General features: G+C 38.8%; 2 protein-coding genes across 5 annotated transcripts; one reads left to right on the forward strand and one right to left on the reverse strand.

The window, feature by feature from the left end:
* Nucleotides 1-19: 19 nt before the first annotated feature.
* CysRS (cysteine--tRNA ligase, cytoplasmic) lies at nucleotides 20-5,772 on the forward strand. 2 transcript variants are annotated; one of them, XM_069137529.1, is made up of 10 exons: nucleotides 20-366; nucleotides 604-797; nucleotides 1,163-1,505; nucleotides 1,634-1,774; nucleotides 1,861-2,071; nucleotides 3,029-3,504; nucleotides 3,599-3,743; nucleotides 3,812-4,026; nucleotides 4,200-4,574; nucleotides 4,678-5,772. In XM_069137529.1, the coding sequence occupies exons 2-10, from the start codon at nucleotides 613-615 to the stop codon at nucleotides 4,804-4,806; spliced, it is 2,220 nt and encodes a 739-aa protein (XP_068993630.1). In that variant the 5' UTR covers nucleotides 20-366; nucleotides 604-612; the 3' UTR covers nucleotides 4,807-5,772. The 2 variants fall into 2 exon arrangements, with proteins under 2 accessions (XP_068993630.1, XP_046486105.1); XM_046630149.2 differs by having other exon boundaries at nucleotides 21-460.
* On the reverse strand, nucleotides 4,981-8,783 carry LOC124220832 (TNF-receptor-associated factor 6). Of its 3 annotated transcripts, none has more exons than XM_046630151.2 (6): nucleotides 8,472-8,783; nucleotides 8,082-8,377; nucleotides 7,511-7,641; nucleotides 7,063-7,366; nucleotides 6,830-6,993; nucleotides 4,981-6,712 (listed from the first exon to the last, which is right to left on the reverse strand). In XM_046630151.2, exons 2-6 carry the CDS (start codon nucleotides 8,136-8,138, stop codon nucleotides 6,136-6,138), a joined length of 1,233 nt encoding a protein of 410 aa, XP_046486107.1. In that variant the 5' UTR covers nucleotides 8,139-8,377; nucleotides 8,472-8,783; the 3' UTR covers nucleotides 4,981-6,135. The 3 variants fall into 3 exon arrangements, with proteins under 3 accessions (XP_046486107.1, XP_046486108.1, XP_046486109.1); XM_046630152.2 differs by having other exon boundaries at nucleotides 6,830-6,981; nucleotides 8,472-8,779; XM_046630153.2 differs by lacking the exons at nucleotides 8,082-8,377; nucleotides 8,472-8,783 and adding an exon at nucleotides 7,909-7,998.
* Between the last annotated feature and the right edge of the window lie 4,235 nt (nucleotides 8,784-13,018).

Raw genomic sequence — 13,018 nt, forward strand, 5'->3', positions numbered from 1 at the left:
TTCGGGTGACACGTAATCCAACGATTGGGGTTCAGTGATCAATGACTGATCGTAGACGCCGTACACGTTTGATCGAAAATTTGGGAATAAATTCAAAAGATGAGCAAACAATACTGACTCTAGATCACTTTTGCGCTAATATCACTGCATCATAAATAAGTATGTGGATGTTGCGGGTCGCATTTGACAGCTGTCAGTTTCACGTGCTCAGTGTCGGGGTGGTCATCCTGACGAACGGAAATAAAACTCGGGTCTAATTTCACTCGGTTGGTCATTAAGAGGGAGAGGAAGGAAATGCTGGTACATACTGCACGAGCCACGGTTACTTGAGAATTTTTACCTGTGTCGTAAATGACGTTTTAAGGCGTGAGTCAGAGCTGAGACCAGGGCGGTCTTTATTTATACTCCTAATTAACGAACTATTTAAATTCGATTCTTCATCTCTTGTTTCGTCTTTTCGGTGAGTTGAGATTTGTTTTTACATATAATACCTTTCATTGCTAAACCAGGTTTGTTTTATTTCAACACTTGAATTGTTCTCTTAATTGAAAATATTTGACCGCAAATGATCGTTATTTTCTATAAATAATACGTTCCAAACAGGCTTTCGATATGTCTAACAACAAGCGTTCGCAACCGTCATGGAGTCCACCAGATACCAAATCTCGTCTGACTCTGAAACTTTTCAATAGTCTAACTCGACAAAAAGAGGAATTCATACCTCAAAATGGGAATAGAGTTTACTGGTACAGTTGTGGTCCAACGGTGTACGACGCTTCACATATGGGCCACGCTAGGTATACTTATTGTTTATTTAGAATGCATCTTCCCCTTGAATTTTCTTCCAATATTTCATTAGTACCATGTATTAGCAGGATAATAAAATGAGGTCTTGGTTTATTACATTTTGTTCATTTTCATTAATTGAAAAAAAATTTCTGCTGTCGTTAAAGAAGTTGATCATACATATTTTGAGACAAGAAGCTTCCAATCAACAGCATTATTATTGGGCAATGTTAATAAAAACATTTTATCTTTGTTTTGTTCGCTCACATTTGATATGCTTACAGAATGTTAGTGTCAGAGATTGTGTTATCAAATATCAATAACTATTAACAGGTTTAAGCTTTCCCAACAAATATGTTGAATTTCATATGTTCAGGTCTTATATATCTTTTGATATATTGCGACGTGTACTCTCCGACTACTTTGGCTATGATGTCTTGTACGTGATGAATATCACCGATATTGATGACAAAATTATAAAAAGAGCAAGACAAAACCACTTGTACGAAGAGTACATCAAAGAAAACCACAATCTCGACAAAGTACTGGATGACGCGAAGAAGGTGATGACGGCATTTGAAGGTACAGTCAGGTCTACCTCTGATCCCGACAAGACCCGTATGATGGAAACAATGCTGAAGAAAATTACCATGGCAGTGGAAGATCTTGAAAAGGCTGTTAAAGAAAATGACCAAGTCAAGTTGAAAGAGTCCCAGAATGTAAGGGAAGATATTATTCCTCACACTTTTATTCATTTTAATTAAAAATTGAGTAAATTTTACATCAATCAAATGGAGCTGACTATTCAGGGATCTAACCAGATGGAATATCGGAATTGATTTTGCAGGCCTTACTGAACCAAGCCAGGGATCCTCTTGCTGAATGGCTTGATAGAGAAAAGGGATCTACAGTTACTGAAAATTCCATCTTTAGCAAGCTTCCGCAGTACTGGGAGACAGAGTATCACAAAGATATGGATGCCCTTAATGTAAGCCTTGATACATATTAACATTAATGGAAAGAAGCAGTTCTAATTATAATTCTAGCGCTCTTAAAAAATCGCACATTTTCCAGGTGTTGCGACCGAATGTGCTGACCAGAGTTAGTGAATACATTCCTGAAATTATAGATTATATCAAAAAAATCATTGCTAATAATCTTGCATACGAAAGTAATGGTTCTGTTTACTTTGATGTGAGTGGCTTTGATAAACGGGATAATCATCATTATGCCAAACTTGTTCCCGAGGCTTATGGAGATGCCAACAGTTTGCAAGAAGGAGAAGGTGATCACAATTATTACAGTTACCTTTGACTTTTGTGTATGTGGATTGAACGTGTGAATGATGATTCTCAACTGTATACCAGTATTGTAGAGAGAAATTTCAGAAGTAGTGATGATTTTTGCATCTAATTGACAGCATTACAAAATGATACACAATTTAAAGTCGCTTAACCAACACCGGTGAATAAAATTGAATGTAATTTTTATCATTACATTTCAGTTGATAAGCTATATTCATTGTCTGTCCATGTCCATAATCTGATTGACTTCAGGCACATAGATAAAGAGTTATAATTCCCCAAACATGTAATATGATGCAACATTGACAAACATTATTTGATAATTTTTCGTAATTTCCTTAACCGCGACTTAAAGCTGTTAAGCCTTATTTCAGCCTCTCAAAGTAATAAGAATGCTTGTAATATAAGATTTAATATGACCAACTCGTCTAGTTTTCAAGGTATTTTTAATGCATATAACATGAGTGTATCGAATATGAATGAATCATGCATAGTGATGTTTAGGAATTGGGGAGTGACAGGGGGAGGAAGGCCCACTTTACTTCCTCCTTTTCTGCCCCCCTTGGCGCTGGTGCGACTAGGTCAAACGCTTCTTCTCGTCTTCATCTCGACGTTCCAGGCACTTCAGGAGTTGGCAATCTGAACTAACATGAGCATTCATCATCCACACATCCATTTTGGACGTCTCAGGAGTAGATTTCAGTGCACGAAACCTTGAAATGAATATAAGACGAAGTGACGGACCTAGTTCCACCAGCACCAAGAGCTGATGGGGGTAAGGGGGCGGAGAGGGAAGAAGTAAGGCGGGCCCTCCTTCCCCACCCACTTCCCAACTACTAAAAATCACTGCATCATTTACCATGGCTATTAAATTTCAGACAACAAATGAATGAGCAAATTCATCATAGATATACAAAGTTTTATATCTCTCCTTGTAGGTGACTTGTGCATTTCTGAAGATCGTCTCTCTGAAAAACGATCGCCAACAGATTTTGCTCTCTGGAAATGCTCAAAGGCAGGCGAACCTTGGTGGAACAGCCCGTGGGGTAAGGGTCGGCCTGGATGGCACATAGAATGTTCAGTTATGGCTTCTGCGATCTGTGGGGAAAGTCTAGATATTCATACGGGTGGGGTGGATTTAAAGTTTCCACATCATGATAACGAGTTGGCACAAGCTGAAGCATATTTTGATAATTCACACTGGGTGAGATATTTTTTGCACTCCGGTCATTTGACAATATCAGGATGCAAGATGTCGAAATCCTTGAAAAACTTTGTGACCATTCAAGACGCTTTGAAAAAATATACAGCAAGGCAGCTCCGGCTAGCATTTCTTCTGCATTCTTGGAAGGATACGTTAGATTATAGCGATAATACGATGGAAATGGCTATCCAATATGAAAAGTTTTTGAATGTAAGTATATTCTTAAATGCACAAATTTGGATTTTAGAATTTCATTTCTCTTCAGATGTATACCAATTTTCACATCTACTCTTTTTCTTTGTAGGAATTCTTTCTCAATGTTAAAAATAGGACTAGGCACATGAGCAATAATACGACTTTGAATACTTTTAGTAAGTGGAACAAGGCTGAACTAGAACTTTATAACAAGTTTTGCACTACAAAGGATTCTGTACATGCCGCTCTTTGTGGTAAGTTGTCATGTTTATTAATGTTCAAGAAATGCATGAGTTATAATAATGTTCTAATAATTTTACAGACAACATTGACACTAGATCGGTACTGGATGCTTTGAGGGATATTGTTGCACACAGCAACATCTACATGAGGGATAGTACAGGTTTGAATAACTTATTGCTTCGCGACATTGCCGTGTACATCACAAAAATACTTTCTGTTTTTGGTGCAATTCCTAATTTCCAACATGCCAACATTGGGTTTCCTCTTACTTGCGATAATAACGAAAGTAATAACGTAAGTATGTAATGAAGCAATTTCTATACAATACTCGTGTTTGAAACAACTGATTCCATTTGAAAAGAACGGCTCTCATTTTGTTCTTATACATCCACGCTCAGTTTGCCATTAATATTGTATCATTGCTTGAAGAGAAATTCCCCTGATGTTTATCATTTACGTCTACTCAGATTGAGGAAAAAGTAATGCCATACTTGGAGATTTTTGCGGATTTCCGAGGAAGCGTAAGATCTCAAGCGAGAACTTTGAAGGCTACCAATATTCTTGAAGAATGTGATCGATTGCGAGATGAGATTCTACCAAATGTTGGTGTAAGATTGGAAGATCACGAAGGCAAAGCTAGTATTGTGAAGTTGGTTGACAGGGAAACTTTACTCAAAGAAAAAGAGGCTAAAAGACTACTGAAAGCTGAAAAAGCTGCAGAAGAAGAAAGAAGAAAAGCAGAAGCCCAAGCTCTGGCAGCAGCAAAACGCGCCAAAAATATAATACCACCGAGTGACATGTTCAAGCTTGAAAAAGGAAAATACTCTCAATTCAATGATAAGGTAACAATTACGAATATTAGACGCATTATAGGTGGAAGCAGAATGAATCCATCACGTAAAATCGTGATAGGTATTACATACTAGAATTTCAAATGATTTTCAGGGACTACCAACTCACGACATTGACGGAAAAGAAATCAGTAAGGGTCAGTTAAAAAAGTTGCAGAGGATTCAACAGGCTCGGGAGCAAAAATATAACAAGTATCTAGCCACCCTCCAAAATGGCGTATAGTTAACAACGGTTGTGGCATCTAGTGTATACGGCGGCATGAAACTTACCAGAGTCTATCTTACAGACAATTTATAACAGATATTGTATTTTTCACTTTTATAGTGACTGCCTATTCTCTTTAAATTAAAAACATAAGGCAGATTTGTGGCGTAGAGGATCTTTTTGCGAAGAGTACCAGATAATCAAGTATCAAAAGAAAAAGTGTATTCGTACAGATCGGATCAATATAAATGTTGAGATACAAATCCAAAATGATCTCAAGGTAGACTACGCTAGTTGTATCCTTAGAGGTATTCAACACATTAAGAATGTTTCATTCATTGCTTTAGTTATTACTTATAATTGAATTACATGCAATACCTTAAATAATAGTACTAAAATTTCAGCGGTCATTTTTGGTCTTTATACCATTTATCCAATTCCATGTGGATATTATAATAATATGCTAAATTTAATACATGGAGAATTCCACGCCGTTATGATTAGGCTGCACACCTTCCAATCTTGGATTTTGCTTTTGATCTTCTCACAGACAGTTTTACGTGACAGAAACACTGTTGAATAATTTTAGAGCATGGAATTCCCCATTCGTACAGCTAGTGCGGTAGATTCTATCGCCAGACATCTGTGTTTATTTGAATCATATACTTAGATGAGAAACTGAAGCCATCAGCAACACATTCAATTTTGTTGATTGTTCATAAATGGAATTAAGGGGAAAAACATAGTCTTTGCCATTTTTTCAGGTTCTGAGAAACGCGTGAAGTGTTTGAAAAATATCGGATATTCTAAGTTAGAAGCCCACATTTACAACTAAAATTTACTACGTGAACAATGATAATTATAAAAATTGCATAGTATTTATTAGAGGTAGGAGGAAAGACTTGCGTGTGAATTTTCATAAATTATTTATTCTAATAACATTCGCAATACTTTACTATAATTTAATAAACTAGTACAAGGAGATGTAATTGTGTAATATTATTTTTTGAAAGATTCAAATGGGCGGAACATTCTTCTTCCTTACATGTACATGTCGTGTATAAGGCTGGACAATAAAATTATCGGTAGCCTGGACAGAGCCTTGAATTGACAAGCCGGTAACTCAACGCCATGCTAAGGTCCTTTGCATTGCGGCAGAAGCGTCGGCTATTTCGACTTGCATCGTGATAATTGCTTGGTAAATTGTATCTGAACTGGACATAGTCCTTTGGAGTAAAAAACTGATATTATAACGGATACCAGTTCAACCTGTTTTGGGGTTTACTTAGCCGTACTGTGGGTTATATGGAAATTACGTAAATTTCAATAAATTCTGTTGAGGAATATCTAAATTGGTTTAACTTCCACTCTCATAATCATACTGTCTTCTCGTAAAAATTCAACTAAATCCTTGATTAAAACAAATTCCGTATACCCGAAACTTCGCTTGTTCAATTCACAAGTCGGTTTTTTAAATGCCTCTAGTTCAGGTTTGGAGAATGTAGTATCTCGTATATTACGTTCGGAATCCACGGGATGAACTAGTACAAAACTAATCGACCCATTAAACGGCCAGTCTAATGCATCATCATTTTCCGAATGCATCATGTGAATTAAGAGAGACAAGTAGCGAGGATCTTTAGAAGATACATTTATCCTAGCACAAATTTTGTAACCATTAGGAGATGTATAGAATCCAGGACTGTAAAACATTTTTAGAGAATCAGTTATCATGATCTCAAGTTTCTCTCTAAACGAGTCAAGCTTCCAAATATAAAGACCGTTGCAATAGCGCAGAATCATCTCTTCGTCATTATATCGTACTGAAGTCCGGATGGAAGATAGATGATTTTGCTGATTAGAAAGACTTATGGTGAGCTCACGGTTCTGCTGCTCCAAGACTACGATCCTCTCGTAGAGTGTTCTGTGCAGAAAAAAACCGTCTGTAAAGTGTAGTTGATTTTCCGTAGAAAGCAATAGTAATTTATATCATTTGATTCGTGATGATGAATTGTGGTTATCAATTCACAAGTGAATTTACTTGACTAATTCCTGCCAATCTGGACATGGCTCATCTTGGGTTGAGAGCAAATTTTTTTTTGGGGGTGGGTCCCACCATTTGTATTCCATGGCTCTGGTACTTGAACCAGTTTGTTCCAAGGAGGTTAATTTTGGAATGACCTTCGCCACTAACTGCAAAATTTCCTAGTTGTTTAATCATTTGGTAGCGTTATGAAATGTTGATAAATGCAATGTCTTGAGTATTGCACTTACAGTGAGATGTGAACTTGTTGAATGTTCCAAATGCGTTTTCAGTTCTTCTTCCGAAATAATAATATCAGAGCATCCAATGGATTTAAATGGACATGAAACATGTTCACCAACTTGTCTTCTAAAGTCACATTTATTCATATGACTGTCTATGTCAATGGGCGATAATTCGATGGCACATCCAAATTTTTGGTAGGGACAATGTGCTCGTTGTTGGGATATTTCTCGTCGTGTGAAGAGATCTGGGAATAAATCACTCTCCGGCTGTAACGGTTGACTATCCACAGGACAGCACGTACCTTTTTTCCTATAGGAAACAGAATTCACCACAGTACAGAAAACTATTTGAATTTGCTCATTTTTTGGAGTCAATAAGTCATCTGTAGTGGTAATTCTGAGGAAGCAGTGATATCTACTGACAAAAAAGTTTTTTCAATGAGACTATACTTACCGCAGCCACATATTAATGCATTGGGCACAAAACTTATGACCACATGAAGTTAGTACTGGGTCGCGTAACCAGGTCAGGCAAATAGGACATTCAAATCGAGATTCTAAATCCGCTTTGTTATTTTCCGTATTCTGTAAAGGAAAGAAAAAAACTGTCAATGTATTAAATTGTTGGGACTGAAAGTAGGATTTGATGTGTCACATGAATATACAATGGATTCTTCACAATGTCTTGCCCTTGGAACACAGATTGGAGCTTCTGTAGAATACGTAAAATAAGAGGGCGTTGACAATCTCCTATCAACTATTCAATACTCTACATTAGTTGTATCGTAGCAAAATACATTTACATGAGTAAGTACAGAGGGAGACAACAATCCAAGTGTGAGGTTAACTCACACAATATAGGGACGGCATATTCCTCAAGTTGGAAATAACTATGAGGGCTTTATACCAGTATCCTTGTAGAAATATTGAGTACGCTCCAATCAAATAAACTAAATAACCTGTACCGTAGATTTCGTAATGATAGTGACTACAGTATAGATCTGTAGTGACAACGTCCTACTTACAGCAACATTTCGTTCGGCGTCCTTACAATGCTTGTTTAGATCATTAAATGATGCCATTTCTTGCAACTGTTATCATGACATCAATTTGTTGCAAAGAAGAATAGGGACCGTGCGTAACAAGATTAGCAGCATTCATTAATGGGTTTCTTCCCAGCTGCTTCCACCTGCTTCCAGCAAGGAACAGAACCGCGAATGTGCGACACTACCTGACCACACCATCGACGTACATTAATACAACACGTAACACAACGTTGCTCAGCATGATATGAATGTCGAAAGTTGCCAGTGAATAGGCGCTGCAAAGAAAGGGGAAGAGAAGGTGTAAATAATAAGGCGGTTCAGAAGAAAATATTATTAGTTGCCGGCAATCTGGCACTTTGAAATACAAACTTCTTTGCATAACATAGGTGGCAACCGGTTGTTATTTGCAAAAGATGGGAAGGAATATGTTCCTGGAGTATATGGTGATATTCCGTCTGTTATAGTGGAGATGGAGCACAGTCATGAGTTGATGAAAGCATCCCGTCAAAAGATGTGGCCGCATTACCTCTGATCTTCATCTTACGAGCTGATTCTTGATGTGATTATTGACATTCAAAAGAGTCCAATTATTCGGATGAGGTGCCTTTGGCTCCATTATACACAGAGAGATTATTCCTTCCAAATTTGCGCAAAACGCAAGGCCTTTGGATGTTTTTTCAGTCGAAGTTTAGCCGATTTTTGACCATGCTCGTATCATTGATTTTTTCAGAGCTAGTGACTGCGCGCAGTACCAATACGCTGCGATCAACGCATCAAAAGTTACAGCCGAAAAACGTGAACCCGCGTTTTCCACATTTTTGAGCAGGTGCTTTTTCGCTCGCCATTTCTCTCCTGTTGGTCCTACGCTCTTTTCGCTGCGTTTTCTGGGTTCCTGAGGGTCCACTCGGTCAGGTAAGGGTCATTTAAATCGAATCCGAGACCAAAAATTTTCGCCTCAAAAAATGAAGAAATAGTAAGGCTAACCCTTTTGCATTTTTTGCGAAAATTTTCGCGATTTTAAAAAATGCTGGAATAAATTAATTGTAGCACTATTCCAACGTAATTTTGCGAAAAAAATCGATTGGGCGCGGTCCCAATACGCTGCGATCAACGCATCGGAAGTTACAGCCGAAAAACGAGAAGCAGAGTTTTCCACATTTTTCAGCAGGTGCTTTTTCGCTCGCCATTTCTCTCATGTTGGTCCTACGCTCTTTTCGCTGCGATTTCTGCGTTCCGGAGGGTCCGATTGGTCAGATAAGGGTCGTTTAAATCGAATCTGAGACCAAAAGTTTATTGCCAAAAAAAAAAGTAAGGCTAACCCCTTTCCATTTTTGGCGAAAATTTTCGCGATTTTGAAAAATGCTGGAATCAATTAATTGTAGCACTAATCGGACGTAATTTTGCGAGAGAAATCGATTGGGTGCAGTCCCAATACGCTGCGATTAGCGCATCAGAAGTTACAGCCAAAAAACGAGAACCTGTGTTTTCGACATTTTTCAGCAGGTGCTTTTTCGCTTGCCATTTCTCTCCTGTTAGTCCTACGCTCTTTTCGCTGCGATTTCTGAGTTTCCGAGGGTCCAATTGGTCAGATAAGGGTCGTTTAAATCGAATCTGAGACCAAAAGTTTTTTGCCAAAAAAAAAAAGTAAGGCTAACCCCTTTCCATTTCTGGCGAAAATTTTCGCGATTTTAAAAAGTGCTGGGATCAATTAATTGTAGCACTGATCGGACGTAACTAAGCGAGAGAAATCGATTGGGCGCAGTCCCAATACGCTGCGATTAGCGCATCAGAAGTTACAGCCAAAAAACGAGAACTTGTGTTTTCGACATTTTTCAGCAGGTGCTTTTTCGCTCGCCATTTCTCTCCTGTTGGTCCTACGCTCTTTTCGCTGCGATTTCTGAGTTCCGGAGGGTCCGATTGGTCAGATAAGGGTCGTTTAAATCGAATCTGAGACCAAAAGTTTTTTGCCAAAAAAAAAAGTAAGGCTAACCCCTTTCCATTTTTGGCGAAAATTCTCGCGATTTTGAAAAGTGCTGGAATCAATTAATTGTAGCACTGATCGGACGTAACTTTGCGAGAGAAATCGATTGGGCGCAGTCCCAATACGCTGCGATTAGCGCATCAGAAGTTACAGCCAAAAAACGAGAACCTGTGTTTTCGACATTTTTCAGCAGGTGCTTTTTCGCTTGCCATTTCTCTCCTGTTGGTCCTACGCTCTTTTCGCTGCGAGTTCTGAGTTCCCGAGGGTCCAATTGGTCAGATAAGGGTCGTTTAAATCGAATCTGAGACCAAAAGTTTTTTGCCAAAAAAAAAAGTAAGGCTAACCCCTTTCCATTTTTGACGAAAATTTTCGCGATTTTGAAAAGTGCTGGAATCAATTAAGGGAGCTTTCCAGTGTGAAATTTTCAAAAAATCGATTTTTTTTTTTGCTTTATCGAATAGTATACACTCTTCCGAACATTCCGTGAAATTTTCATGCCGAAATTCAGATTTTTCCGGTTACTGTACAGCATTTCTTGGAAGAAGGCAACGGAGCGCTACAGCTACCAAGTCGGCCGTTTGCCCGTGCGATCGTTATTTCTATTGTCTCGTTCCTACCTGCACGTACATGAACTTGGCTCGCCAATTGTCGAAAATGTGAATTCGGACTATTGCATAATTTGGCGTTAATTAGCCGTAAATTAGTCGCGCGACTTATTTTTTTGTCGCACTCAATTTTGAAAAAAAAAGCGGTTGGAGTGCTAAATTCTTGAACATCAATCAATCACTGTGTGTGGCAACTAGACCCAAAGTACGTATTCTGCGGCAAGTAGATAGTAGAAATCGCTACGCAGTGTGCTGTGTGCACCTTCAATGAAGGTTATGACCCAATTTTAAAAATTTTGGAGACGATGGGATGCACGATAGGGCCGAGCGCCGCAGATTTCGCCGCTAAGTACAAGAATGCGCGCATCACCCAAGCAAACCGCCGGGCGTCCCTGGATAGCAAAGAGGCGAGGACAGCTCGTCGGACTGAACAATCCATTGAGCACGATCTTTTCGAAGAAGCAGAAGGGATATTGCATGGACCTGGCATCGCTGATTGACCGTAAGTAAACGATTTACCTAAAATTTCCTCACTTGAAACTTTGAACGCGTTTTTCTCGAAACAGCATTTTTCAAAACGGTGTCCAACTTGGAGGGCAGAGTTTTAAAGCTATCGAGTTGAATTTTTTACACAATATTCTTAACGTCATTGTTGATCGTGCTATGGAAGCTTTTTTTTTTTGACATCTTCCTATTTTTTTGTAAAAAAAACTGCCAAAAAAAATGCTAAAATCGATACTTTTTTTTCAAACCGGCGCCATTTTTGCAAAAAAAAAAAAAAAAAGAAAAAAGCCTCCATAGCACGAAAGCCAATTATATACCGATCAATAATCTTTTTGTGTTTTTTATTTCAGATCAAAATTGTGACCCCCAACGTGGACACCACATCCAAGTGCATTTTCTGCAACAATTGTTTCATCATTTTTATAGATATTAATTATTAAATAAATCGATCTTTAAAAAATTGTTTTGTATTCTTCAATACCCAATTGATATACAAAAAAAAACCAGACCGATTAGACTATTTTTTCTTTGAAAAAAAAAATCGCGAAAAACAGCGATTTTTGGGGCTGTCACACTGGAAAGCTCCCTTGATTGTAGCACTGATCGGACGTAATTTTGCGAGAGAAATCGATTGGGCGCAGTCCCAATACGCTGCAATTAGCGCATCAGAAGTTACAGCCAAAAAACGAGAACCTGTGTTTTCGACATTTTTCAGCAGGTGCTTTTTCGCTCGCCATTTCTCTCCTGTTGGTCCTACGCTCTTTTCGCTGCGAGTTCTGAGTTCCCGAGGGTCCAATTGGTCAGATAAGGGTTGTTTAAATCGAATGTGGGACCAAAAGTTTTTTGCCAAAAAAAAAGTAAGGCTAACCCCTTTCCATTTTTGGCGAAAATTTTCGCGATTTTGAAAAGTGCTGGAATCAATTATTGTAGCACTGATCGGACGTAATTTTGCGAGAGAAATCGATTGGGCGCAGTCCCAATACGCTGCGATTAGCGCATCAGAAGTTACAGCCAAAAAACGAGAACTTGTGTTTTCGACATTTTTCAGCAGGTGCTTTTTCGCTCGCCATTTCTCTCCTGTTGGTCCTACGCTCTTTTCGCTGCGATTTCTGAGTTCCGGAGGGTCCGATTGGTCAGATAAGGGTCGTTTAAATCGAATCTGAGACCAAAAGTTTTTTGCCAAAAAAAAAAGTAAGGCTAACCCCTTTCCATTTTTGGCGAGAATTTTCGCGATTTTGAAAAGTGCTGGAATCAATTAATTGTAGCACTGATCACACGTAATTTTGCGAGAGAAATCGATTGGGCGCAGTCCCAATACGCTGCGATTAGCGCATCAGAAGTTACAGCCAAAAACGAGAACTTGTGTTTTCGACATTTTTCAGCAGGTGCTTTTTCGCTCGCCATTTCTCTCCTGTTGGTCCTACGCTCTTTTCGCTGCGATTTCTGCATTCCGGAGGGTCCGATTGGTCAGATAAGGGTCGTTTAAATCGAATCTGAGACCAAAAGTTTTTTGCCAAAAAAAAAAGTAAGGCTAACCCCTTTCCATTTTTGGCGAAAATTTTCGCGATTTTGAAAAGTGCTGGAATCAATTAATTGTAGCACTAATCGGACGTAATTTAGCGAGAGAAATCGATTGGGCGCAGTCCCAATACGCTGCGATTAGCGCATCAGAAGTTACAGCCAAAAAACGAGAACCTGTGTTTTCGACATTTTTCAGCAGGTGCTTTTTCGCTCGCCATTTCTCTCCTGTTGGTCCTACGCTCTTTTCGCTGCGATTTCTGCGTTCCGGAGGGTCCGATTGGTCAGATAAGGGTCGTTTAAATCGA

The sequence above is a fragment of the Neodiprion pinetum genome, chromosome 6 (assembly GCF_021155775.2).
Source record: "Neodiprion pinetum isolate iyNeoPine1 chromosome 6, iyNeoPine1.2, whole genome shotgun sequence".
NCBI classification, from domain to species: domain Eukaryota; kingdom Metazoa; phylum Arthropoda; class Insecta; order Hymenoptera; family Diprionidae; genus Neodiprion; species Neodiprion pinetum.

What these genes read in the sequence shown, in the direction of transcription:
- CysRS (XM_069137529.1), top strand. Translation starts at nt 613, where the DNA reads ATGTCTAACAACAAGCGTTCGCAACCGTCATGGAGTCCACCAGATACC. An exon ending in CAGTTTGCAAGAAGGAGAAG is followed by an intron (nt 2,072 to 3,028) that starts GTGATCACAATT and finishes CTCTCCTTGTAG; the next exon opens with GTGACTTGTGCATTTCTGAA. An exon ending in ATAATAACGAAAGTAATAAC is followed by an intron (nt 4,027 to 4,199) that starts GTAAGTATGTAA and finishes ACGTCTACTCAG; the next exon opens with ATTGAGGAAAAAGTAATGCC.
- LOC124220832 (XM_046630151.2), bottom strand. Translation starts at nt 8,138, where the DNA reads ATGGCATCATTTAATGATCTAAACAAGCATTGTAAGGACGCCGAACGA. An exon ending in TGCATTAATATGTGGCTGCG is followed by an intron (nt 7,367 to 7,510) that starts GTAAGTATAGTC and finishes TGTTTCCTATAG; the next exon opens with GAAAAAAGGTACGTGCTGTC. An exon ending in GATTGGCAGGAATTAGTCAA is followed by an intron (nt 6,713 to 6,829) that starts GTAAATTCACTT and finishes TTTTCTGCACAG; the next exon opens with AACACTCTACGAGAGGATCG.